This window comes from Eubalaena glacialis, chromosome 7, assembly GCF_028564815.1.
Source record: "Eubalaena glacialis isolate mEubGla1 chromosome 7, mEubGla1.1.hap2.+ XY, whole genome shotgun sequence".
Classification (NCBI taxonomy): Eukaryota; Metazoa; Chordata; class Mammalia; order Artiodactyla; family Balaenidae; genus Eubalaena; species Eubalaena glacialis.
In genome coordinates, this window is record NC_083722.1 from 23,296,676 (window position 1) to 23,323,826 (window position 27,151).

The window sequence follows — 27,151 nt, forward strand, 5'->3', positions numbered from 1 at the left end:
TGCTAATACATCCTTTTCCTCTATATGACTCAGTGGTTCCAAGATATCTTCTGATATAAAAGATATATCAGATATATCTTTTACTGATATAAAAACAATATTAAAGTGTATATTTAATTTTTTTAGAATTATCCTTCATATTACTATTATTCATTTTTGCATATTCCTATGTTGGAAATCACTTGATATAAATCAACATCACAATTCAGTGTTATTCCACCTCTCCTGAACTGCAATCCCTTTTAATTTTAGACAACGAATACCTTTCCTTGTTTAAAGAATGTACTTGTATCTTAGTATATTCATAAATCTCAGCCGACCAAGTTTCACAGGTCATAACAAATTTGTGTTAAGATTTCAAATTTCCTTTATTATTATTTTGTGTGTTATCATATAGACAGATGGAAATAAGAGATCATAGCATTGTGTTCACCCACTTTCCCAGGCATTCTCTCTTGAAAAATATTGGGTACTTCATTACTGTTCTATGTCAGGGGTCAGCGAACTATGGTCTGCTACCTGTGTTTGTACAGCCCACAAGCTAAGAAATGTGTTTACATTTTTAAATGATTGGGGGTAAAATCAAAAGGAGAATAAAATTTCAAGGCAAGTGAAGAATTTATATGAAATTCAAATTTCAGCAACGCTCACTCATTTAGTATAGTCTAACGCTATTTTCATACTACAAAGACAGAACTGAGTATGGGCAACAAAGCCAAAAATATGTCCTATTTGGCTCCTTACAGGAAAGGTTTGCCAAACCCTGTTCTATGACATAGTACATGCCCTTCATAATTTTATAGTTTTACCTAGACATTCTCCCCCCTTTCCTTCCACACTGAGCATAAAGTCCTCTTAATAATCTATTAGTCTCCAGGCCAACACATTCTTCATATTCCTCAGAAATGCACTTCCTCCTGGAAATTTGCTTAATATTACCACCCCTGGCCACCTACAAACAGAAAGCCAGAATGAAGTGCTAGCCAACACCTTAAAAGTTACAAATCATAACCAGAACCAAACCTCACCACGCTCCCTATAAAGTAAGGATAAAGAGGCTGACCCCTCAGTTTGTGGCTTTCAAACTACCCTACCTTAGAACTGAGGCAGTCCGTGAACTAGAAAAAGTACTGCTGCTAAAATTCCCAATGGTCAAATAACAATGAGGGAAAAAGAAGTTAATAAATGTAATTTTATCAAGTTTAATCCTCTTCAAATCACTGCTACTGAAAAAAAGTGAACAAAAAGCAAAGAACAGTGAAGAAAAAGCAAACCAGCTGTATTTAGCATGCCTGACCCTAAATCTTTATACCTCCCACATGACATATTTTCTGCAAATAAATAGTTCCTGGCTCCCAGGATGAGAGGTTAAATACTGCACAGTGTTTGTAAACAGCATCACAACTTACACAGGAACAAGTTGGGCCATTGGGCCATTTCACCCGGAAGGGTACACCAAAATTTGCTCATTTCTTTCGGTTAGCATTCTGTATGCCGTGTTGGCAGAGAGAAGGCGGGGCGAGCTGCGTTTCCTACCAGCAGTGTCCACTCTTAGCACTAACTCCTGCCCAGCCGCAGCACACCTTTCCCCAGCCCCAACTTCTCCCCAGTCCCATCACCCCTTTACCCAGCATCCACTCCTCCCCAGCTCCATCAACTCAACTCAGCACCTCCTCCCAGTCTCATCACACCTCTGTCCGCCGACTCTTCCCCAGCCTCATCATCTCGCTCTCGTCCTCCAAAGTCACAGGGCTGCGAAGCTTCCAGCAACAGGAGAGGAAAGTAAGGAGGCTATAACGCAGGAGTCCGGAGTCCCCGCACAACCACCATCTGCTCTTGAGGAGAAACTCAAGCCAAAGCCACAAAACTGGAAAAAGACGGGATTGGCTCGCACCCAGAACGGGTGCTCACGGCGCGCTCGCTGCGGTCGGGCACCGAGCGAGGAGCTGAGGACACAAAGGTGAGCAGCAGAGTCACAGTACCAGCTCTTTCGGGGCTCCCACTCCATCGGAGGAGGTAGATTATTTCCGTAAAGCTCGCCTAGCAAGGACAAGGTGACCAGCATCCGAAGTCCACGGCAGGGAAAACTGAGCTAATCCTTGAATGTTAAAAGGCTTAAACTCAACTTGTCGGAAGTGACGTGCCAGCTGAGACCCGCAGGTCCACCACGTAATTGGCCGCCGACTCGGCGAGCCACCTTCTCCCGGGACTGGCCTGGAGAGAGGAGCAGTGTAGCTCAAAGTCCGCAACCCGCCCTTGTCCCGCCCCCGGCGGCTCCCAGCCCCAACCGGGACCAGCCCGAGCCGGGTCAGAGCCCGGGCCCACACCCTGGGCGGGACGGTCCCGCCTGCCCCGGCGCCCGTAGACGCCCTGTGGGCAATGGGCTTCAGCGCTCCGCCACGCGCATGCGCGGCCCTCTTTCTCCAGAGGATTCCTCGGGTCACCTGGACGACCGCATTTCAGCCACCTGCCCCTCCGGGTCTCTTCTCGCCCTTAACTCCTCCTGCTGGTTTTCCCCTCCGGTCCCCCGCCTTCTCCTTGTTCCGCAGGCGCCGCTAGGCCCTCCCGCGGCCGCCTGCCGATACCCGGGCTTCCACTGACACGAGCCTCTCAGCGCGGCTTCCGCTTCCGGCGAGTATTGTGTGTCGCGCTGCGGGGCGGGGGCGGGGGGAGGAGGAAGGAGGGAGGCAGCGCTCCGGCGGCTCTGCGCCCCGCACTCCCGGACCCGAAGCCGGGAAGGTAGGTGCTGTCCCGCCGCCGCGCCGGGGCCTTGGGGCCTGTCCCCGCTGACCGGCTCCGCACGCCGCGTCCTAGCGCCCCGCGACTGCGTCACCGGTCCCCCGCACGTAACCACAGCTGCCTCCGCCCGCCTCGGGCCCGGGCGGACGTTTTGCCGCCCCGGCGACGTCAGCGCGTCCGGCGTTGCTTGGCTACCCCGCCGTTCCCCCGTCCCGCTGCCGCTCGCCTCCCCGGGTGAAACTCTTACGCCGTCACCGCGGCTCTCGGCTGCGTCATAGCGGCGGGCATCCCACCTTCACGTCACACCTCCTCCTCACCTGGACACGCATCCCTCCCTTCCTGCCAACAACGACGTTTCGTCTCCCCCCACTCCAGTCCCCCTGCGCCAGATCTGGCGGGAGAAGATGGAGACGGGGGTGGGACCGAGTTGTGGACCACGCTCAGGAAAGGGTCGCAAGGTGGGACCCCCGACAGTGGTAGAAACAAAATGAGGACGGCTTTGAAGTTTGCCCTTCTACTGAGACACGAGGAATAGAGGGGAAAAAATGACCAACCCAGAGACACCGAAGGCCTCACTAGTGCTGTAGCTCCAGGTCCTCTCCCCACCCCTCCCTAACCTTTCTCCATCTCTCTTTCACACTACTTCTTTGCTAGTCTAGATCCATCCTGCTCCCTAACTCTGCATACAGTTCAACTCACCCCAGGTGAGGAAACCACCTAATTTCTAGAAGATTAGGGAAAGGGAAGGGTTACTTGTCAAAGTTGGATTCCTGTAGGTAGAGAAAAATCATCTGACTGAACTTCTCTCCTGGTTGAGGGAGGAAATTCAGGTCCAAATAGGTTATCAGTTCCTACTCCAAATTAAATACTTTTCACGTGTGCTGTCAACATATACAGGAATAATCATTGTTAACCCAACTCATTACATGGCCACTTCTCTCTCAATACATAGACTTACTAAATTCCCTTCTGTTGGGTCCCTTAGGGAGGGGGTTAAGGGGATAGAGAAGTCAGCTATTTCATGGATAAAAGTGGTGATGTATTAAGGATGGAATAGAGGACCAGCCTTCTGCTTTATAAATCTCTTAGATGCATTTCCAATTCTTTTGAGGCTTCATTAGAAGTTTTTGATTGCCTCTTTACTTTTCTCTCTCTTAATTCCCAACCACTCCAGAACCTATTAGTTGGAGGTACAGTACATCCAAGGAATTAGTTATCGATAACTATTTCAAAAGACTCCAGTCACTGCTGAATACTTAAAATAGACTTGTCAGCTCTCTCTTCAAAAAATTATTGCCCTGGGCTCAGTAATAGACTTTAGTTGCCGTGAATTTATCACTTTTCAGCAGTTCCAGATGTCCAAATGCACACAAGTAGAAATGAGTTGTTGTATGAATCATTTCATTCCAAAAAAAGGGCACACTTCCTCTAGGCTAGCCTGATAAAAGGACGAACAATTTCAAACTTTCTGAAAAGAAAAGGTTGTCACCCTTGCCTAACTCATTCTATTTATCACCCTTTGAAAGACTGAGAGAACAGTGGCAGAGAATCAAGCTTAGGCTCCAATGGGCTATTGTAGTAAAACTCTTCTGTAACATTAAACTTTAAAATATACTTAATTTAAGAAATCTTAATGCTTTGACTTTTGTGGCACTCTTCGCTTTCCCATACTCTTTTCTCATCTATTAGAAGAAGATGTCACACTAGGAATACATTGGTCTGAAACTCTTGGTTCTAAGATACAAGTGGAATGAACCTGGATCAGGAGAAGTACTCAGCTAGAGTTGAAGGAAGCCTCTGTTTCTAGCAAGAGAAAGCAGTGGTAAAAGACAAGATTAAGGGTTGTGTGTCATTTTGCTGAAGAGAAAAAAAAAATTGATGGCTGGGAGTCACAAGTTTTGGAAATGGAGAAACAAAAGAGGTTGATGTAGTGGAAGAGAAGATGTAAAATACCATGATGGGGCTAAATCTGGAGTTAGGATTTAACATGGGGGTAACTGTCAGGCCAGGGATGCAAAAAAAACTAAACCTCCAACTAACATTTTTTTTTTCTCTTCTCCCATCCTAACCTCAAGTTAAATAATGGCAGAGACAAGCCTGTTAGAGGCCGGGGCCTCTGCAGCCTCCACAGCTGCAGCTCTGGAGAACTTACAGGTGGAGGCAAGTTGCTCTGTGTGCCTGGAGTATCTGAAGGAGCCTGTCATCATTGAGTGTGGGCACAACTTCTGCAAAGCTTGCATCACTCGCTGGTGGGAGGACCTAGAGAGGGACTTCCCTTGTCCTGTATGTCGAAAGACGTCCCGCTACCGCAGTCTCCGGCCTAATCGACAGCTGGGCAGCATGGTGGAAATTGCCAAGCAGCTCCAGGCCGTCAAGCGGAAGATCCGAGATGAGAGCCTCTGCCCCCAGCACCATGAAGCCCTCAGCCTCTTCTGCTATGAGGACCAGGAGGCTGTGTGTTTGATATGTGCAATTTCCCACACCCACCGGGCCCACACCGTCGTGCCACTGGACGATGCCACACAGGAGTACAAGGTAGGGAACCAGACACATGATGCCAATGCAGGGCAAGAGGGAGGAACACAGAGGATGGGAGACTCCCTGGGTAGAGGATTGTAAGTTCCTGAGGGCAAGACGGTATCTGATCCTCACTCTATAGTCCCTTCAGAGCTATGTACACGGGGGCACACAGTATGTCTGATCAATTATCCTCAGGCATGAAGAAAAGCAGTAAGGAGTACCCCCAAAATTTCTGTCTGACTTTTATAACACATTTGAGTATGTGTGGTCTTGGAATGTATCATATTTTTCATAAATGAATGAAACCATGTGGAGAAGATCAAACTTAAGAACTGAAAAATGGCCTGGTTTCTTCATTCTGTCCCCCTGCTCGGCACACCCCTTGTTTACCCACTGGTATTGGGAACGGGTAATGATCTGTTAGAATGATTAGAATGATTAGAATGATCCCCACCAGGCTAAGCTGAACCAGTCTGTTTGCATCTTCCCCCAATAAAGGATAATACGGCATCTGGTTTAACTTACTACTGGGACACAGGGTAAATGTTTGAGTAATAGGAACTAGAGATTTTAATGTCTTAGCACTTTATCAAGTACTTTGCCTAATTAATAAATGTTAATAATGTTAATAAAATCTTGGAAATAAGACTTTATGGTAGTTTGAAGAATAAGTAATCAAGATTTTATTATATTTGCAAGTGGTTAGAATTGGATAGGAAAACAAGTTTAAAGAAAGATATCAGGGTACAGGAGGTCACTTTGACAGTAACAAGAAGTTCCTTGAGTTAGAAAATTAATAGGGCTGGGGAAGGACAGAGAGTTGGTGACAGTGGAACAGTGAGATTCAGTGAAAGGAAGGTTTCAGAGCAAGGAAGATGATGGAGACAGGCTGGTGGCAGGAGGAGGGACCTGTAGGAAGCTGACACCTCAAATGACAGGCCAGGAAGGGAGTTGGATCAGAGGCAGTGAGATGGATAGGAAGCAAACAAATGGTTTAAAACAAATAGGTTAGGGCTTCCCTGGTGGCGCAGTGGTTGAGAGTCTGCCTGCCAATGCAGGGGACGTGGGTTCGAGCCCTGGTCTGGGAAGATCCCACATGCCGCAGAGCAACTAGGCCCGTGAGCCACAACTACTGAGCCTGCGTGTCTGGAGCCTGTGCTCCACAACAAGAGAGGCTGCGATAGTGAGAGGCCCGCGCACCGCGATGAAGAGTGGCCCCTGCTCGCCGCAACTAGAGAGCCCTTGCACAGAAACGAAGACCCAACACAGCCAAAAATAAAAATTAATTAATTAATTAAAAAAAAAATAGGTTAGCCTCTGAACGTAGGATGTACTAGCCAACTCCAAATGCCATTCTCTCACTTCTCACCCCTCAGGAAAAACTGCAGAAGTGCCTGGAGCCCCTGGAGCGGAAGCTGCAGGAGATCACCCGCTGCAAGTCCTCTGAGGAGAAGAAGCCTGGGGAGCTCAAGGTAAAGGCAGGCAATCCCATTTGCGCTGCTCTGCAGGCAATTAACTGAACATTAACCACACATTATTTAATCCACCAGTTCTGGTTTATTAGAAAAATGCTGTTCTCTCAAAAACAATGATATTTTATTAAGCTTGACTGTGATTAAACATTGTACTTAAATTGTCATGGATTAAGAATTGAGGAGAAGGATGTAAGAGGTGAAGGACAGAACATCTTACATCTGGCGAGTTGAGGGAGTTCATGCCCCTTGGCCTCCTTTTCTTTGTAAAGCAGGGAAGGAGGCTCTCTGCTGAGAGATCCTTAGAGGGATTGAGGAAAGGAGAATGTGGAAGGTGCACTGGGGAGGAAGAATGAAGGAGCTGCCCAACAGCGCCCAGAAGAACCCCCCAGCGACATTAGGACCACATTCTCTTAATTCAAGTAAGCTCAAGTATGCTAGATGATAACGGTTCCTAGAATGTTCTTACCCTCCTCATCCTCTACCTATAGGATCCTGTCCATCCTAAGATGAAAACCACTTCCTATGTAGCCTTTCCTGACCCTTCAGAAATTAGCTTTCTTAATTTTCATACAGTTTCACATCTCTTCCATAGCATTACCATATTTGTAGCATGGTATTTTGGTATCTGCCTTATTTCTTCTGTTGGACAGTGAAACATGTATTAATTATAGTGGTAATAATACCTAGTATTTATTGAATCCTGTGCATTAATTCATTAGGTGTCCATGACATTCCAAACTTAGAAGATTGTATTAGGTCTTAGGGTTCTGCCCAGTTTTAAGTTCTAAGAGTTCAGGCTATACTTGGCCCAAGTGGGACATAGAGGAGGTACAAGACAAGGAGGAGGGAGTCCAGGAAGTCATATTTGACAAGAGTGAACTTAGATACCCTGTAAGGTAAGTATTGTTATCCCCAGTTTACACAGTAGGAAACAGGACTTGGATAAGTGTCTAGTCCAAGATCATATAGCCAGTATGTGCAAAATCAGAGATACTAATTCTGCAGAAATCAGTAAATATTTACTAAGCTTCCAGTATAGGCCAAACCCTGTCTTTGACACTGGGGAACAATGATGAGCAAAAGCACCGTCCCTGCCCTCCTTGAGCTTACAGTCAAGTAGAGAAAATATAAATGACATGGCACAAAAAGCACAGTTGCAAATTCCTAAGAAGACAGCAGAGAAACTTGATGTCATTAAAGGCTTCCAGAAGAAATAATGAGTTTTTGGAGTTGAGATTTAGGGATCACCAGAAATTAAACACAGGTTTGAAATCCGTAGAAACACTAATTTTTTTTTTTTTTAACAATGACATTTCAACAGGAAGCAATTATTATTACCTTAGTCCTTTATACATTTTAACAAACAAACATTTGAATTTTTTTAAAATTTGAACTAATTTTGATTGCAAAGGTGAATGTTAAAAAAAAAAAGTTATTTGTCCTTTTGGAGGGCTCCTGAAGAACTTAAAATATGTGAAAATGAAGCTTATTCCCAGTCATTAGCTTTCCTCTTCCTGTTGATCACCTTCTTAAAGGTAAAGGATGGAGAGGGGAATAAAAATTTTAAAAACCTGCTAAATGCTTGAACAGAACTGTGGTGTATTTTTTTTTTTAATGTAAATTATCATTTCAGTGGTCTCGGAAACTCACCAACCACCAGCATTCCTTCAGTGACCTTTTGAATTCTCTCCCTCATCCCCACCTCCAGACCCAATGCCCCTTTTAGAAATAAATAATTTGTAATTAATCATGCTGAAATGAAAATTATGGATAAAATGATCTATCCACATAATTTTTAAAAGAGGCTATCATGCCCAAATATAGTATAATATAATACAACATGGAAGTAATTTATAATAAAATCTGGTATGTAAACATTTAGGCATGACTACCCTGAAAGACACTACAGTGTAGTTTTATCCTTGCACCTATATCAACAATGCAACAAATACAAATTCAGACTGACGGAATTGTGTAGTAATGTTGACTCAAATGCCACTAGCAGTTTAGCTGTTGGTGCCATAATTTTTCAAAATGATAAATAACTTACAGTAAAGTTCTACGAAAAACAAAATACAGTCTTAATGAGTTTTCAGCCATTCCTGAAAAATTCAGGTATATTAAAACCATATAAGAATTACTCTGTGTTTGTATATAAAGTGGCATTCAAGTCCAGGACTCCATTTTTTTAATATCCAGCAGAACATTAGAAAATGGTGCAGTTCATCTTACTGGGTTGTCTTCACACATTGGAGGAGTGTTAGCATCCTTCCCAGGAGCTCCCCGAATCATGGCAAACAGAAATGCCCCCTGTTTCCAAAACATCCCTAGAGGGAGGTAACACCCTGATTAAGAACCACTGCCCTACAAAATAGAGGGAAAAAAAGAGAAGGGATTATGAGATTATAAGAGAGCCCTTTGCTTTCTTTTTACCACAGTTACGAACCTAAATTCTACCCATACATCACCCTAAACACACAGACACACAGGAAAAAAGGCTGTGTTTTACTTAATGGTAAATGTTGTGAGAATAGATTTTGTTCCAATATGCTCCTGAGGAGGCAGCAGTGAAATGGGAAGCAGCAAGCAGCTCTAGAACTGGAGCTAGTCAGCCTCTGCTGGAAACTAGCTTGAAATCCAGAAACATAAGGCTTGTAAGGCCCACCTGGCTTTGCAGCCCCACTCTCTATTCACCCTCAACCCTGCCTTCCAGGCCCTATCCACTTCCTCCTTCCAGAGTCCCAGTCTCTGCTTCTAACTTTGCTTTCCTCTTGGGCTGATTCCTCCCCATCAGACACGTGAATGCTTAGGGAATCTTTTGGGGAGATCACTTCTTGTTGCAGTTGAGGTGCAAAAGGGAGGATATGTCTGCTGATAACTCTCAGAATGGGTTATGGCTGGAGTTTGAGTCATATGTTATCCAATTTCAGAAATGTTAGAGGTTTAACTGAAAGAAAGCATGTTTCAAATTTCAAGCAGATAATTTACTCACAAACTTCTATAACCTGTTCCTGGGGTGTAAACTGTCAGTCTCTGAAGTGACTTGAAGCTGTTTAACAGGTTCAGCCCTGAAATCTACATTTATATTTTGTAACAACCTGTTTCTAAAATCTTGTTGATTCTGATATTTTTCCAGTTGCTTCTCTGGTTTTTATCAAGTAAATGTCTTGCAATGTACAAATGTTAACAATCTCTGACTTTTCAGTATTTGTACTTTCCTTTTCTTGACAGATTGCATTAACTAAAACTTTAGAGTAGGCCATAGCAGAGGTGTCTCTGATATCTGTAATAGTACATGTCATATTATTGGGTTCTTATGTCTTGAATATTTTTACTAAAATATAAAAGTGTAGCTTTTTTAGAAGCTAATTTAATAAAGAAGATAAATTTTTTTAACATTGGTTTATTTTCTTATCTCCCCAGTGGTCTTCATCCCATCATCAGTAGGGGTGACAATGAGGATGGAGCCATTCTTTTCTTTTTTTTTTAATTTTTATTGGAGTATAGTGTAGACTATTTTGTTCATTTCTACTGTACAGCAAAGTGAATCAGCTATACGTGTATATATATATCCCCTCTTTTTTGGATTTCCTTCCCATTTAGGTCACTACAGAGCACTGAGTAGAATTCCCTGTGCTATATAGTAGGTTCTTATTAGTTAGGGATGGAGCCATTCTTTACAAAAGGAAATTCCAATGGAGAGAAACATGAGTGTCCTGTTAAGCTCTTTCCAATGACACTGGAAGTCTGTGTGAATTCATACACATGGTGGGTGGGGAAAGGCACTTTATGCCCCACTGGCCCTGTTAAACATAATACCCACCCTCTGTTCTCAGAGACTAGTGGAGAGTCGTCGACAGCAGATCCTAAAGGAATTTGAAGAGCTTCATCGGCGGCTGGATGAAGAGCAGCAGGTGTTACTTTCACGACTAGAGGAGGAGGAACAGGACATTCTACAGCGCCTCCGAGAAAATGCTGCTCACCTTGGAGACAAGCGCCGGGACCTGGCCCACTTGGCTGCTGAGGTGGAGGGCAAGTGCTTACAGTCGGGCTTCGAGATGCTTAAGGTTCGACCTTTGCCCCTGCATAGCCCCTCAGGCCAAGCGCAGTCTAGCTTTGCACAGGCCATTCTGTCAGCCTGCAATGCTCACTCCTCTGCTCTGCCTCTCTAAATCCAATTCTTTCTTCCAGACATGCTCAAAGGATCTTTCTCTACAGAAAGCCTTCTCTGATTTCTCCCATCCCCTTCTGATCATTTCTGTGTTCTTATGTCTTGTCAACAATTATGTGCTTAACTTGTACCAAAGAAAAAATTCACTCTTTTGAGAGGAGGGCAGTCTAGTCTGAATTAGTGAAAAAACTATGCATTAAAAATTGTGTAAATGCAGTAACCGTTACTTTTAAGTCCTGGAACTTGATTTACCTAGTGCACAGAAAGAATAGAATCATAGTTTGAAGGACACTTGAAATAATGTATAAGTAATATATTGCTTTTGATATGTAAATGGTGCCTCTAAAATGTTTGAAATAATCTGTTTTCTTAAGCAAATGAATGGTGTTAGCAAGGCTGTAGGAAACATATTTCTTATCTTAGAGATCACATTACCAGCATTTGAATCAGTGAGGCTTCGTTGTACATTTATCTGCATGTTATATATTGCTTGGTATTTACTCTCGTGTCCTTTCATGTATGTGTGTTCTGCCTTCCACATTAAACTGGGAAATCCTTGGGGGGCAGAGATTTGTCTTCTTTGTCTTCTGGACCCCAAGTATTCACAAATCAGGATTGGCACACAGTTACTAATATTTATTAACCAATACTAGGCAAGGGATACCAAACCACAACGGGAGAGTGTGATTCGTTCCTATGCCAGCAGTCTGGAACTATCTGTACTGATCCTCAAGGAGACAGGTGTGTGGTTGGTACTTGGGGGACAGAGTAAAGAGCAGACACAATCCCTGTCCCTGGCATTGAGTCCCAGTGTTCTTGAGGAACAAAGACAAGCACCCAAGAAACTATTTGGAAGTGTTATCAATTACCAAGCTTCATGATGACTGAGAGTTGAAAGTGGGGGTTAGGTTGGGAGAGATGTTCTCAGATCCCTCTGGAGCTCGTCCCCTTGCACTGTGACCCATAGTTTGCCTTATGCCTATTTAATAGATCTAGAACTTTTGGGAGGAGGGGAACCTTTTGCCTTTAGGACCCTTGACTACCAGGACCAATATTGCTTTCTTTTCTCCTTCCTCTAGGATGTCAAAAGTACCCTGGAAAAGTAAGTGATTCTTGTATCTCTTTGAGTGAGTTAGGTCTTGGCTTAAAGAGTAGGGCTACAATAAGGAGTTGGGGGAATAAGGATGGGAAAGTCATGCAGTGTCTGGGTAGAAAAAGAGAGAAGGTTTATTGCATCCATGAAGCCAGTTAGAGAGCATATCACTGGGAGTACTAGTCCCTTACCTTTTCCCCTTTGAGCATCAGGACTTCCTAGATACAAAGATAATGAAATAGAACCAGATTCTACCTGGGCCTATGGGTGGAATTGTGTCCAAACAAGATGGAAGGAGGAACTGGTTGGGGGCGGCGGGGGGAAGGTGGTTATCTATTTGCATGAAATATAACAGTACCTCCAAAAAGTTCTAAGACTGATTATTAAGATAAGGGTTTGTCTAGGGGACCACATGGCTTTCCATAGATAGGCAAAAGAAAGCAATAAGCAAGTACTTGTCTTGAGGGAGGAGAAAGTGTGAGGATGGAGAATTTTAGTTTCTCCCTAGAGATGACAACATCTGAATATTCACTAAGCTGGAGCTTCCCCTGACCCTCCCCTTTCTTCCCCTATCTTCCCATCCCTCCTAGATGTGAGAAGGTGAAGACCATGGAGGTGACTTCAGTATCCATAGAGCTGGAAAAGAACTTCAGCAATTTCCCCCGACAGTACTTTGCACTAAGGAAAATCCTTAAACAGCTAATTGGTGAGTTGTTCCCAAAAGGAAACTAGCAGAGGGAATTGACAGAGAGAAGAGAGTCTTTAGGTCCTACTTTATCTGGACTTCAGTTATCCCCTCTGTCACTTTTCATGTCCATATCCACACCCACTCCTTTACCTGGTTTTCAATCTCACTCTGAGTCACAGAACTCAAAGTGAGAAGCCTCAGGTGTCATCTACTCTTAGTCCCATACTTTTCTAAATAGGGACCCAGAGAGGTTAAATAATTTGCTGAAACTGGTCCCCTCTTGAGAGTGAAAGGGAGTCTTATTAATACTTACTTGGAAAATAGTCATAAGCCAGACTGTTCCAGGAAAACAGACACATGGTCACCCTATCGCTAGACTATAATGCTATCTTGCTCTGTACCCTTCTTAACATTTTTATTTTTTCTGACCATTGGACTGTGCCTTGTGCTTCTCCACACAGTGAGATGGATGATGATGTCAGGGGGGGATGGAGGGAGGACTAGTCAGGAGCCTATACCTCCAGCCCTTGCAGAGTCAAGAGATCATTACCTGTTTATTTTAGGGCCAGGATGAGAAGTGAAGCCATTGTTCCCTCCCCTCCCCTCCCTTAGGTGACACCGAGGATTGAGAAAGTTAAGCAAACCACGGGGTTCTGGGGGCTTTCAGGGAGCAGGCTCTGCAAAGGCAGGCTGGAAGAGTGAGGCAGGGGCGTTTAGCTATTCCCGTCCTCATCTAGCTCCCCACTCTGGCTTCTCCCGCCAGCGGATGTGACCCTGGACCCTGAGACTGCTCATCCTAACCTAGTCCTGTCGGAAGATCGTAAGAGCGTCAAGTTCGTGGAGACAAGACTCCGGGATCTCCCTGATACACCACAGCGTTTCACCTTCTACCCTTGTGTCCTGGCTACTGAGGGTTTCACCTCAGGTCGACACTACTGGGAGGTGGAGGTGGGCGACAAGACCCACTGGGCAGTGGGTGTGTGCCGGGACTCTGTGAGCCGAAAGGGCGAACTGACCCCACTCCCTGAGACTGGCTACTGGCGGGTGCGGCTGTGGAACGGAGACAAGTATGCAGCCACCACCACACCTTTTACCCCTTTGCACATCAAGGTGAAACCCAAGCGGGTAGGCATATTCCTAGACTATGAGGCTGGTACACTGTCTTTTTACAACGTCACAGACCGCTCTCATATCTACACCTTCACTGATACTTTTACTGAGAAACTTTGGCCCCTCTTCTACCCAGGCATCCGGGCTGGTCGGAAGAATGCTGCACCACTTACCATCAGGCCCCCAACAGATTGGGAGTGACAGGTAGGGACATGGGAATAATCAGGGTGAGGCAGGGTCAAGAGCTACGGGCCTTCCTTCCTGTGACCTGCTGGAACGTCTTCGTGTCTGCCTGGTTCCAGTCCTGAACCATCTGGGAGAACACCTTGGTTTCTAGAATGGTTTATGGGGAGGAGTAGTTAGGACTGGGCTGGGACGAGAGCACTGCAGTGTCTCCCTCCTCACTGTTAGGGTGGAGAGCTGGTTCCCAGGGGGTAGTCTCCTCTGAAGTCCATCAGGTTTTCTATTGCACAAGGATGGGTTGGAAGGAAGGAGAGGCTTTTCCAGAAACAACAAGTCTGTGGGAGGGTCTGACTTGCTCAAACCAGAGGAGGAAACAGAAACCCCTGTACATCCTTTTAGGGGGTTCTTTGACCCAAAATAGTCTTGTTTTTTTAGGAAGATCACAGAGGTCTTTGTACCTCTAAATTGAAATAAAGATGAATGACAGTTGCTCTCGTGGGTGTAGAAGTTGAGGAGTTATTTTCAGGGCAGAGATTGGGCATCAAGAAGGTTAGAAAGAAGGTCAGGAAAGGGGGCTAAATGAACAGATTCCTAAAGACTAATGAAGGGGAGAAGGGTTTCTTTGGTTGCCATTGTGAGTAGGATTGGCCAGAGGTAGGAATGTGGGGAGGAGGGGGTTGGAAGAAAGAGAACCCAGGTCCCTGCCTTAGCCTTCAGCAGAGATGGCTCATCGCCCACCTCCTTGTAGTTGCTCATCTCCAAGAGCTGTTACCTTGCTTATCTGGAGAGGCAAGATGCAAGAGATCCTGCAAGACACATCTACCCTTTCACTGCTTTCCCAAGGGAACTTGGAAAGGAGAGAGTCGGGTATTAGAGGAAAGAGAAAAGTATTCCTATCCAAAGCCCTGGCCTTAAAGAATGCTACTAAGTAGCTACTCCCAAGTTGTCAGCCTTGTTACCTGGCTAAGGTGTCCAAGCCAGACAGGGAAAAAGAAAACAGAGTCTTCCTCACCCTGGGGACAGGGTAGAAGAGGGTGGTATGTATAGGGAAGGGCCAGATAGGCAACTTCCTTTGGCCTGTGTGCATCTGGCCTGGAACTAGTGTTCACAAGAGCCGGATTTTGTTTGTTGCCATCCTTCACCTTTTGCCATTTCTCATATCAGAGAATGTAAATCATTTTAATGTTAGGCCAAAATAAATAACCTGTAGGGTACATATGTTGTCAAAAAAGGTAAAGCAATGCATGCCAAACCAAACTAAAATGACTGGATTATCTGCTACTTGGGTAATCAGGGGTTCACAGAAGATTAGGACAAGAAACTGCAGTTCATTGAGGGCATTTCAGCTCCTCCTACCACCTCAACAGGACTTTGTCCAGACTCTCCTCTTACCTTTGTGCCTTGACTGTGGTTCTTTGTGGCAAGATGCTTTGGTTGGTAAAACATAATATGGAACAAAGGATCCACTGAAGTGATCTATGTGTCCTGTGTTAATTTGATGATAATCTCTGTTGATGTGTAAGAAACGGTTGTTAAAAATGCATGTTCCTTGGAATTCCCTGGCGGTCCAGTGGTCAGGACTCCACGCTCTCACTGTCAGGGGCCCAGGTTTGATCCCTGGTCAGGGAACTAACATCCCACAAGCTGCACGGCGTGGCTAAAAAAAAAAATTGTGTGTTCCTGGGGCTCACCTTCAGTGATTGATCGAGGTCTGGAGTGGGCCTGGGCATCTACCTTTTAAACACTCCTCATCTGAGCCTGGAGACCCTTGTGAAACTAATCTGAGAGGAAATTTCAGCCATTTCCTTCAAAGTGGAGGCCTGGTTGGTTCCCTGTCCAGCCTGATGGGGGGTGGGGAGGAGGGGGTCTGGGAGAGGAGAGAACCCTCATTCTCTCCTGACTTATTCTGCCCTCTCCCCATCTCAGGATTTATTCATGTTCTATTCCTCTACTTAACCTCAGGAACGAGTGGTTATTAACTATGAAGCAGAAGTGAACACAGGATGTCAAACAGAGCAAAGGAGAGGCAGAGGTCTAAGGGAGGGATGTGAGGAAAGCATGTGAAACACTACAGGGGATATTTTTTCGGGGGCAGGGGATGCTGTTGACAGGTTTCCTCCAGTACCTAAGACCAGGAGTTAGTGAGGATCACGTACTTACTGTGTGTCCAGCACTGCATTTTGGTAAGTGGAAACGATTGGGAGTAAGCTGTGCTTTCTAAGGGCCAGGAGCCCTCTTCCCTCCCTCCACTGCCCTCAAGATCCTTTCCAATTTCACTGTCACTGGCACTAGTGGTTTTTTTGAATGTATAAACTGCTCCTTCAGTCTGTAGGTCTTCCAGGCATCTGCCTTTGGCTTCAGGAGCATAGGGCAGGAAGTCTAGCTGGGTATATATTGCACATAACCATCTCCCCAACCTATCTGCATAAAGAGACCAGTCTTCTGTCCTGAAGATGTTTAGCAGTTTAAGATTCTCTCCTGCTCCACTAACCTCTCCAGTCTCTACCTAATATAATCATGGGCTTGAGGAAGACTAAAAGGAAGCCAAAACTCATAAAGGAACCCCTGGCTTGGATTGCAGGGGATGGTGTGGGTTTGCAAATAGATGGGTCTGTGAGGCCGCAGGGTGTCGCCAGAGTAAGGACGGCACAGGAGCGCGCACGGCCCCAGGAACTACAGTTCCCAGGAGGCCTTGCGCGGACGCCCGGGAGCGGAGCTACCCCGGGGTGGGGCCTGTGGACTGCGGCGTGTGGGGAGCTAGCGCGGCTCGGATGGCCGGGCAGGTGAAGGACCGCGAGGCCCTCCAGAGGCTCAGCTTCCTGTATCAGGTGAGTCCGTGTTGCGGCGCACGCACGGGGAAGCGGCCCAGTGCGGAGGGACCCCAGTGACGGCTCCTTCCCTCAGGCTGCTCACTGCGTCCTCGCGCAGGACCCCGAGAACCAGGCACTGGCGAGGTTTTACTGCCACACGGAGAGGACCATAGCGAAGCGGCTCGTATTGCGGCGGTGAGAGGGGTGCGGAGCCCGGCGGCTGGCTGGACGGGGGAAGGAGGGGAGAGGGAGAGCGGGCGCCCAGACCACCACCTACCTCCGCCCCCAGAGACCCTTCGGTGAAGAGGACCCTTTGTCGTGGCTGCTCGTCCCTCCTCATCCCGGGCCTGACCTGCACCCAGCGCCAGAGACGTGAGTGCTCCCTCCTGCCGAGGTGGGACGTTTGAGGAACACCTGTGGGCTGGGGGAGGGCACGGGCAATGATCCCTTCCTCGATGTAGATGGGTGCCAGGTGTGGGATTTGGAGGCGTCGGCTTTCTCCAGCTCTGAGTTAACAACTTAACTCCACTTGGACAAACTAGGTCTGGGCAGTAGAGAAGTGATGTTGCCATGAGAAGCAACCTCGCCCGTGCATGATAATAGATGTTATTTGACATCATGGAGGACATGATTCCCATATTCATTCATTCATTCAACAATTATTTTTCTGAGATGTGTCAAGTATTGCTCTAGAGTCATTATTCTCATTGAAATTATAGTCTGATGGGACAGACTAAGACAGAAACAATTAGAATGGCGTAGAAAAATGCTTTAATTAGGGAAGTAGAATACTAAGTTACTTAAACCAGTGATGGTGAGGTTCATTATAAGGGAAGGGAGTGGGAGATGGAAATCCTAGGCATTTGTGAGGCCTCAGACAAGAGAGCTTGTGGTGCTGTCAAGGAACTGAGAGCCCAGGAGGCTGGCTTTGAGGTGGGCAAGGGCAAGTCAGGAGGCCGGAGAGGGAAACAGGGCAGATCTTGAAGAGTCTTGTTAAGGAGTTTGGACTTTATCTTAAAGGGTACCAAGAGGGACTTCCTTGGTGGTCTAGTGGTTAAGACTCCGCACTCCCAATGCAGGGGGCCCAGGTTCAATCCCTAGTCAGGGAGCTAGATCCCACATGCAGCAACGAAGATCCCGCACGACCCGCACGCGGCAACAAAGATCTCACGTGCTGCCACTAAGACCCGGCACAACCAAATAAATAAATAAAGGGTACCAAGAAAATGACAGACTTTATGCAGAGACCTGACACCATCAAATCAAAGTGGGGAGGGAGTAGAATCCCTACTGGAAAACGGTGGAGGCAAAACTGGGTGCAGGAGACCTTTTCTTCTCCTAAACCTGGGCACTCTCTTTTCCCCACATGCACCCCAGGCTGCAAGGCTCAGCGCTGGACTGTACAGACCTGCCTGACATGCCAGCGCAGCCAACGGTTCCTCAACGATCCTAGGCATCTGCTCTGGGGAGACCGACCTGAGGCCCAGATGGGGAGCCAGGCAGGTGAGAGGTGGTTGAGAAAATGGGGGGTACTCCAGGGGGGTAGGGACAGTGGGTAACATAGAGCTGCAGAGAACACATGGGTGGGTTCTGGGTTGGTGTGAAAGGTGCCACAGTCTTAAAAAACTAATTCTGCTCATCTACTCAGATCCCAAACCACCACAACCCCTGCCAAACACAGCCCACCACATTCCAGCCCACCTTCCTGAGGAGAAAGTGCAGCCTCAGAGTTCCAATCGCCAGTGATGGATTCACCCTGTCTTCCAAATAAATTTTAATTCTCTTTAACTTTGCATGATTCTGTTTTGTATTTCAGCTCTTAACTCCATTTTCCTCTGTTTCTGTCTGTATTTCTCTGTCAGCAGCTAACCTCTTCTTTGTCCTTTTAGTCCTTTGTCATTATCATCCTCATACTCCCACCATTCAGGGAGATCCCAATTACCACTTGGCCCCATGAAGCAGCTCCCATTTCCAGGACCCTGCCTCCAGTGCCCCTCCACCCCTGCTTCCTCAGTGCAGTGCCACGATTGGAACTCAGGCTCCGGGCTTGTCTGCGAGGCCCTGATCCTTCTTAAGGCAGTCCATTTTTAGGTAGCCCTGACTGTTGAGTAAAGGGCTGGACAGACAGACTGCTGATGCCACTGATGCTGTTTTTAAAGGAGGGAAAAAAAGTTTGGGTGGGGTTGGTGGAGGGAGGGTTTAGATTCTCCAGGCCCACTTCCTTTTGGGTCTTTTCCCAATCTCTGTGTTTTCTTCTGTAAAATTCTAATAAGAGAAGTTGTACAACCTGAACTAATAAAGTCAAAGGTACTAACAAACAGACACTGGCAGATATTACACAAGTAAGTTCTGTAGGTAAACCTTCAAGGTTTTCTTGAGAATCAGTAAACAACAAAAATTGTGTTATTTGATATCCCTGGACAATTTACTCGAAGTCAGAATTTCAGACTGACCTCTTTGCTAGGTGCCAGCTAATCAGTTTACCCCAAAAGTAGACGAACAAAATTCACTATTCCCAGAATGCAGTTTCCTCTCTTCTCTTTCTCTTGTAAATCCTGGTTGCACTTATTCATTGCTGCATAAAAATCACTGCATAATGTTGTAGCTTAAAACAACAATGATGTGTTATTTCCCCTGATTCTGTGGGCTAGACTGATTGAGGGCCTGTCTGAGTGGTTCTTCGGTTCCGTATGGCATCAGCTGGAATCACTCAGCTGCATTTAGCTGGAGGCTGGTACCTGGTCTGGAAGACTCAAAAAGCTTCATTTGCGTGTTTGCACCTCATTGCTTCTCCATGTGGCCTTGCTCTGTAACTGGCCTTGACGTCCTCACAGCATGGCTGTCTCTGGGTGGTTGGACTTCCTTACAAAGCTTCTGGCTTCCACAGAAAGTATTCCAAGAAGACAAGCTCCACGGTGCAAGTGCTTATCAAGCCTCTGTCCTCGTCACGCTTGCTAATGTCACCTTGACCAGAGTAAGTCATGTGGCCAAGCCCACGTTCTGTGGAAGGGGCTACACTGGGGCGTGGATACTGGAAGGTTCATTGGTTCCTTGAGGACCACCAGTGTAGCAGTCTACCACATCCTTGTTTTGCCTTTGTCCCTGACTCATTCTCTTCACTGATTCCTTCACATGCCAGTACGCTGTTTGCATGGAAAATACTTATCAGTGTGTAAGTAACTAAATGTTTCTGAGTTATTCTTTGACGTTTATTTCTAGAGATAGTATTCAACGGGTCAACTGTAGCAGCCAACACAAACATGTAGCCTGAAGATGCACCCCATGCAGGCCTGGACCCTTTGTGTCCTCAGCTCACCTTGCTTGGTTCCCTCCTTGAGTGTCACTTCTGAGCTGGTTGGTTCTTACGCACTAAATCTGATTCTTGGCCAAGTTGTTTTGAGTGTGATTATGATTGCACATGACTGAACATGTCCACAGTGGGATAGCACTGGGGTTCCTCTAACTAGAGATCATAGCCCTCTTCCTCCTCCCAAAACTCTGTCCTTTTTCATGGTTACTTATTATGATACAATAGTTGTCAGTATGTGCAAAAATGGATTTCCTATAACAAAGAGGAAATCAAAGCCCTATTATTCAATAGTCAGTTTTCTTTAATGTTTCTAAACAATTCAGTAATTCAAAATCTGTGCTCTTTTAGGACCTGTTAGATAAAATTAAATAGAGGAGAGAGAAGAAACTTATGTCATCCCAATTGAATCAAAAACACAAGGTTTGGGAATCCCCTGGTAGTCCAGTGGTTAGGACTCTGCACTTCCACTGCAGAGGGCTCGGGTTCCATCTCTGGTTGGGGAACTAAGATCTGGCAGGCCGCATGGTGTCGCCAAAAAAAAAGAAGAAAAAAAGATTTGAGGAAGGTAAGGGATCTAATCATTGTTGGTTCAAAACCTCAGGAGCTTCCTAGGTAAAATCTGAAACCAGCCCCTGTACATGGAGAGCAAGGAGAGATCAAAGAAAGAGGCAGACCACTCCAGATTGGTAGGTGGCAGGTTTAAAATAAGCAAGGAAACTTATATACGAAGCTTTGTCTTGGGCAGCAGCAAGACGAGTAGACCTCCACACTCACCCACCAGAATCTTAAAAAGTTTATATAGAGGCCTTAATAGGGTTCAGTCATGCCTTCAGTCCAGATGGTCTCAACAACACCTTGCTCTCTCAAAGTTGTGCCCTTGGAACAGCTCCCACTGTGGGAACAGTGGGCAGAGCTCACACTCCAAGGACAGGGGAGTGGGTGAGGAGCCCCTGATTGCCCGGGTCCAGTTCGAGGGTCAACCAGCAGTCATGTCCTCATGATTACCTCCTTCAACAGTCATGCAGATATCTGGGAGAAACTTCCAGGCAGAGGGAACAGCTCGGGCAAGTGTCCTGAAGAGGGAGCCTGCGCAAGAGCCTGCGTATTCATAGTTCGCAAGAGGCCAGTGTGAGTGAACAGAGTGAGCCAGGTGGAGAGTAGGAAATGTGGCCAGGAGATAATGGGAGGCCAAGGATCTCTAGGCCATCATAAGGAAATTGGTTCATTGGGAGGCCATTGGAGGTTTTTAGCAAGAAATGACATGATCTGGCTTAACATTTTAAAAGGATCACTCTGATCTAACAGTAGTCTAGGAGAGCAAGATTGGAAGAAAGGAAAACAGGAAGCTGTTGTGGTCACCCATGTGAGAGATGACAGTGGCTTGGACAAGGGTCTTCACAGAGGGAGAGCACTGTTCAGATTTTAGATCTAGTTTGAAGGTAGAACCCATAGATTTCCTGATGGACTAGCAGAAGGATGTAAGAAAAAGGACAAACAATTCCACAAAACTAAAGTTTAAACGGTCTCGTGATATGTGCTATAATATATTCAGAACAAGATATTGGTCTGTACTTTGAAAATATTCTCTGAAAAGGATATTTTATGAATTCCTATTTGATCCAAATGTACAGAGTCCAGTATATCTCCAGCCCTGATGTGTGTATTAGTTTCCTAGGGCTGCCATAACAAAGTGCCACAAAATGGGTGGCTTACAACAACAGAAGTTTATTCTCTCACAGTGCTGGAGGCTAGAAGTCAAGCCATCCACAGGACAACGCTTTCTCCAAAGGCTCTGTAGAAGGAGTCTTCCTTGCTTGTTCCTAACTTCTGATGTTTATCAGCAATCCTTGGTGATCCTTGGCTTGTAGATACGTCACTCCAGTCTCTGTCTCCAACATTGTATGGCATTCTCCCTGTTTGTCTCCGTCTCTGTCCATGTTTCCCTCTTACAAGGACATCAGTCATTGGAGTAGGGCCCACCCTAATCCAATATGATGTCATCTTAACTTGATTATATCTGCAAAGACCCTATTTCCAAATAAGGTCACATTCACATGTTCTAGGTGGACAAAAATTTGGTGGGGGACATTATTCATCTCAGCGCAGGGTGGAAGTTGGGTTTGGAATTGAATCTAATCATTCCCAGGGCTTCTGGAAAGTATACTGTATGTAGAATGGGGAGACATGCCATCACCTCTGTAACTCTCTATGAACTTTTCTCTCTGTAATGTTAATGCTTTAAGGTTAGCATATATCCTCTCATTATAAAGATAAAGTACCTGATGCTGTCCATTGAGCCTTTTGAGGATCTGTTGTATAAATCAGGGGGAATATTTTCCGATTTCAAAGAAGAGTGAGACAGAACAATAATTCACTGTGTTAATGAACTAAAAGAGAAAAAAAATATAATTTCAGTAAATGTAGAAAAAGCATTTGACAGAATCTAACATTTATTCCTAATAAGATCTCTCAGCAAATGAGGAATAGATGAAAAGTTCCTCAACCTTAAAAGGACATCTATGAAAAAGCTACAACTAGCATCACATTTAATGGTGAAAAAATGAATGCTTTCCCCCTAAAGTCAGGAAAAAGACAAGGTTGGCTACTGTCACCTCTTCTACTCATCGTTGAACTAGTGGCTCTAGCCAGTGCAACAAGGCAAGAAAAAGAAACAAAAGGCATCCAGATTGGAAAGGAAGGAGTAAAATTGTTTTAGTTTGCAGAAGACATGATCATCTATGCAGGAAGTCTTAAGACATCACTTGAAAAGCTCCTACAGGGACTTCCCTGGTGATCCGGTAGTTAAGACTCTGCACTTCCACTGCAGGGGGCGTTGATTTGATCCCTGGTCCACGTGGGTTTGATCCCTGAATGCTGTGCAATGCAGCCAAAAAATAAATAAATAAAAATAAAAAATAAAAAGCTCCTACACTTAATAAGTGAGTTTAGCAAGAGTACAGGATATAAAAAAAAAATTGTATTTCTATATACTAGAAATTGTATTTCTATACACAATTAGAAATTAATATTAAAAACCAATACCATTTACAATAGCATCCAGATATTAAATACTTAGGGATAAATATGACAAAAATTATGAAAGGCCTATATACTGAAAACTACAAAATATTGTTCCAAGACCCAAATAAATGGAGAGATATAGCGTGTTCATGAATTGGAAGACTCAATATTATTGAGATGTCAATTCTCCCAAAATATGTCTCCCTAGATTTAAAGCAATCTCAAGCCCTTTTTTTTTTTTCACTCTGAAAGTCATATATTAATAGCCAAAACAACTCTGAAAAAGAATAACAAATTGGAGGAATTAAAGACTTGAGTTCAAGACTTACAAAGCAATAGTAGACAATATAGTCTTGGTGTAAAGATAGACAAATAGATCAATGGAGCAGAATAAAGTCCAGAAATAGATCAACACATATATGGATAACTTATTTTGGGCAAAGGCAAAAAGGCAATTCGGTAAAGAAATGACATTTCTTTACAACAGATGATGCTGAAACAATTGCTTATCCATGTGCAAAAAAAGGTAACTTCAATCCACTGGTCTCCTCAGCCCTCCTCTCACCCATCTCCTAGTCACTGCCTTTCTCTATCTTGCTGCCCCTTTTCTGTCTCAGGAGCCCCTTCACCCCCTACCCCTTCCCTGCCCCATCAACCTTGGACCCCAGGAAGGAGGGTCAGACAAGGTATCAACTCCTCCCTACCCCCAGGAGGTATTTCTACAGAGTCTGAGGATGGAGCCTTGAGCGCAGGGTGGAGCAGGGAGGGCTGGAGTACTGAAACCCAAAGACCACACATCTTCAAGGGTTAAACCTGAAGATCAGCACCTTTCACCTTCCCTTCTAAGAGCTGCTTTCCTGGCCTATCATATCCAAGACCATCATATTCCCTGTGCGAGTCATTATCCTCCCACCTATGGGACTTGCCTTTATCTTCTTGCTGTTACCTTGATGCTTGTTATAGGGAAGAGAAAGAGTCCAGGTAGGAAAGAGAGCCCCCATTTCCTTATGGCTTCCCCACCCTAAGTGGCGGAATTGCCCCATTTTCTGCCCCCGTTACCGCTGGGCTAGAAATGACTACACCTAGATATGCAGCAGGCTGTGGGAAGGAGACTGGCTCTCAGGTGGGCAAGGCCTTAGCCTAGTTGAGCAACCACTGCCTGGGGGGGCGAAATCTGCAGGGAGCCAGGCTCGCTGGGACTGGGTACTTGGGGTAGGAGTTTTCTGCATTAGAAGCTTGATTGTCAGGTGGGCAGACTGAGAAAGTTTAGGCTAGAAGCAGAGCAGGGAGGCTGCTGCCTGTTGAACCATAGTCCCTGCATCCCAGGACTTTCTGGGGTCAGACTGCTGCTTCAGCAGAGCGGGCCACTTCGTGGTGTTTACAGGCCACAGAGATCTGTTTGAAGCCAGATTTCCCCTGCTATCCCCTTGAGGTCTCTGCTCAGTAGGTCTGGGGTGTACCTGAGAGGCACCCAGGATGCCTGGAAATCAGATTTCCATAATACAGTTCACCCTCCTATAAATTCTGTCCTTGGTTTTTATAAATTTTTTATATGAAGTTAAATGTTAGCATAACAGATATGTGAATAAGTGAGAAAATTTGGTGAACGTGTGTACGTAGATGCCTCGCAAGCTTAAGCATTAGGTGAGGACGGCAGGTTAACTGTAGCCAGCACAGGTGAGGACAGAGGAACAGAGCTCAGGCCACCAGAATTGGGTGTCTTCCCTGTTTTAAAAGGTACCTGGGATTTTGCTTCTACTCTGGTATGTATGGTGACGCCAACAGATCAGGAGATGATTACCATTGAAAAGATAGTTTTACTCTGGTTCCCAAGAAGTGAGGAGGGGGCGTTGCACACCACACTGAGCAGGGCCACAGGCAGAACACTGAGGTCGAGGTCAGTTGCAGATAGAGAGCAAGCGGAACAGCAGGAATGCCTGTATTGTGGTTTTTGTGGGAAGGAACTGGTGAGGCAGGGCAACAACGGGCCGACTAGGTTTGGCATTGCTAGTTTGAATAATCTTAGCGAGCCCCAAAGTGTAGCCCTAGTAGTCTGATGCCTGGTGCTGGGGCGGTTAGGGCCTAGGGTTAATGTCTCACAAGCTTAAGAGGGAATAAAGCAGGCGGGTGAGGGGGTGCAGGCTCCAGATTGGTTAGTTTGCATGTCAAAGGGTGAGCTCCTGGGAGAGTTGATTGCTATCTCTAAGAGTAGGCTAACCCCGGGAGGGGCAGTCCCTCCCTAATCTGCAAGGCCCAACAGGTCAAAAACTTCAGAAACTAGAAAATATGGTTAACATACTCACACCCAGAAGTTACAGGTCAGAGGCCTAGGGTCTCTGCCGCAGGATAGGCTTCGGGAGAGCAGCTGACTAGTCCCAATGAAACAGGAGGGAAGGGGGCAGGCACAATCTTTAAAAGAATGATAGAGCCCGAGGACATGACATACGCTGATTAGAACCAAATAGGTACAAGATGGCAGACAAGTTGACTTCCACTAGACCTTGAGCCACAGTATATGCTCACTGTAACACATCAGCAAGCTAAATGACACACTCACAGGCGCCATGGCAGTTCCAACGCCGACCATCAGAGGCCAAAAAAGTGGATGGTGGCCCGATTTCTGGAAATCCCCACAACAGCTGGAATACTCCTCCCACTCATAAGCCTATGAAATTACCCACTCCTATAAAAACTGACAACCCCATACCCTGGTGCCACTCTCGCCTTCTGAGATGGCCCACACTGTCTGTGGAGTGTGTTTCTCTCTAAATAAATCCACTTCTTACCTATCACTTTATCTCTCACTGAATTCTTTCTGCCATGAGACATCAAAACCTGAGCTTCATTAAGTCCTGAAACCAGGTGTTAACCTGAGATCAGGCCTTTTACCTAATCTCAGATAAAAGACCGTGGGGGCTTCCCTGGTGGCGCAGTGGTTAAGAATCCGCCTGCCAATGCAGGGGACGTGGGTTCGAGCCCTGGTCCGGGAAGATCCCACATGCCGTGGAGCAACTAAGCCTATGCACCACAACTACTGAGCCCGCCTGTGGCAACTACTGAAGCCCGCGCACCTGGAGCCCGTGCTCCGCAACAAGAGAAGCCACCGCAATGAGAAGCCAGCGCACCGCAACGAAGAGCAGCCCCCGCTCGCCGCAACTAGAGAAAGTCCATGCACAGCAACAAAGACCCAACACAGCCAAAAATTTAAAAAAACAAATAAATTTATTTTAAAAAAAAGACTGTGGGTTTTGGTCAGGTTCAAGTCCCAATCTGGGTTTAGGCTGGGTTCGTGTCCCGGCACGTGTGTTCAAGTCCCAATCTGAGGTGCACGGTTTCACCAACACTTCCCTTTCCCGTATTGCTTCCTGATCCTGCCCTAGTCTGGACTGAGATAGTTCTGGAAACTTCACTGGGGCCCAAGACTAGCAGCTCCTTAAGAGTGTTCACCCTGGCATCTCACAGGATGTTTTCTCCTCATAAGGGGTAAAGACTGGGACTTTTTTTTTTCCTGAAACTGAGTAAGTAGGTAGGAGGGTCAGAGAAGGAGCCTTAGGATGAGGGAGACAGGAGTCCAGAGGAGGATTCTGTCCTCAGAATCTGTAAGCTGTGACCAGATTTATTTACAAGTTTCTGTTTGAACACCTGTTTTCAGTTCTTTGGGGTATATACTTAGGAGTGGAATTGCGGGATCATATGGTAGTTCCGTTTTTTGGGGAACCACCAAACTCTCTTCCACAGCTGCTGCACCATTTTACATTCCCACTAGCAATATACAAGCATTCTAATTTCTCTCCATTCTTGCACTTGTTATTTTGTTTGTTTATTATAGCCATCCTAGTGGGCGGGCGTGAAGTGCTATCTCCTTATGGTTTTGATTTCATTTCCCTAAGACTAATGATGTTGAGCATCTTTTCCTATACTTGTTGACCATTTGTATATCTTTGGAAAAATATCTATTCAAGACCTTTGCCCCCCCCCCTTTTTTTTGTCACTCTGCACGGCTTGCAGGATCTGTCATAGCGCTGGTGGGT

At 45.8% G+C, this 27,151-nt stretch overlaps 3 protein-coding genes across 10 annotated transcripts in view; 2 read left to right on the forward strand and 1 right to left on the reverse strand.

The window, feature by feature from the left end:
• The window catches only part of LOC133095673 (uncharacterized), a 44,055-nt gene extending 40,689 nt beyond the window's left edge, over nucleotides 1-3,366 (reverse strand). The window contains 5 exon segments of the mRNA XM_061197420.1: nucleotides 1,692-1,791; nucleotides 1,912-1,946; nucleotides 2,145-2,370; nucleotides 2,468-3,006; nucleotides 3,357-3,366. Coding sequence (XP_061053403.1) covers nucleotides 1,692-1,791; nucleotides 1,912-1,946; nucleotides 2,145-2,370; nucleotides 2,468-3,006; nucleotides 3,357-3,366 — 910 coding nt within the window.
• On the forward strand, nucleotides 2,441-15,454 carry TRIM39 (tripartite motif containing 39). 4 transcript variants are annotated; one of them, XM_061195907.1, is made up of 8 exons: nucleotides 2,441-2,479; nucleotides 3,115-3,443; nucleotides 4,815-5,274; nucleotides 6,636-6,731; nucleotides 10,571-10,801; nucleotides 11,985-12,007; nucleotides 12,589-12,704; nucleotides 13,450-15,454. In XM_061195907.1, the coding sequence occupies exons 3-8, from the start codon at nucleotides 4,822-4,824 to the stop codon at nucleotides 13,995-13,997; spliced, it is 1,467 nt and encodes a 488-aa protein (XP_061051890.1). In that variant the 5' UTR covers nucleotides 2,441-2,479; nucleotides 3,115-3,443; nucleotides 4,815-4,821; the 3' UTR covers nucleotides 13,998-15,454. The 4 variants fall into 4 exon arrangements, with proteins under 4 accessions (XP_061051890.1, XP_061051886.1, XP_061051887.1 ...); XM_061195903.1 differs by lacking the exons at nucleotides 2,441-2,479; nucleotides 3,115-3,443 and adding an exon at nucleotides 2,656-2,739; XM_061195904.1 differs by lacking the exon at nucleotides 2,441-2,479 and having other exon boundaries at nucleotides 2,663-3,443.
• Nucleotides 15,455-16,613: 1,159 nt separating this feature from the next.
• RPP21 (ribonuclease P/MRP subunit p21) lies at nucleotides 16,614-26,314 on the forward strand. 5 transcript variants are annotated; one of them, XM_061195910.1, is made up of 6 exons: nucleotides 16,614-16,807; nucleotides 16,884-16,984; nucleotides 17,079-17,161; nucleotides 18,167-18,292; nucleotides 19,677-19,763; nucleotides 20,009-20,115. In XM_061195910.1, exons 1-5 carry the CDS (start codon nucleotides 16,751-16,753, stop codon nucleotides 19,745-19,747), a joined length of 438 nt encoding a protein of 145 aa, XP_061051893.1. In that variant the 5' UTR covers nucleotides 16,614-16,750; the 3' UTR covers nucleotides 19,748-19,763; nucleotides 20,009-20,115. The 5 variants fall into 5 exon arrangements, with proteins under 5 accessions (XP_061051893.1, XP_061051895.1, XP_061051894.1 ...); XM_061195912.1 differs by lacking the exons at nucleotides 19,677-19,763; nucleotides 20,009-20,115 and adding an exon at nucleotides 18,438-18,579 and having other exon boundaries at nucleotides 18,167-18,299; XM_061195911.1 differs by lacking the exons at nucleotides 19,677-19,763; nucleotides 20,009-20,115 and adding an exon at nucleotides 26,081-26,314 and having other exon boundaries at nucleotides 16,615-16,807.
• The last annotated feature ends 837 nt before the right edge of the window (nucleotides 26,315-27,151 follow it).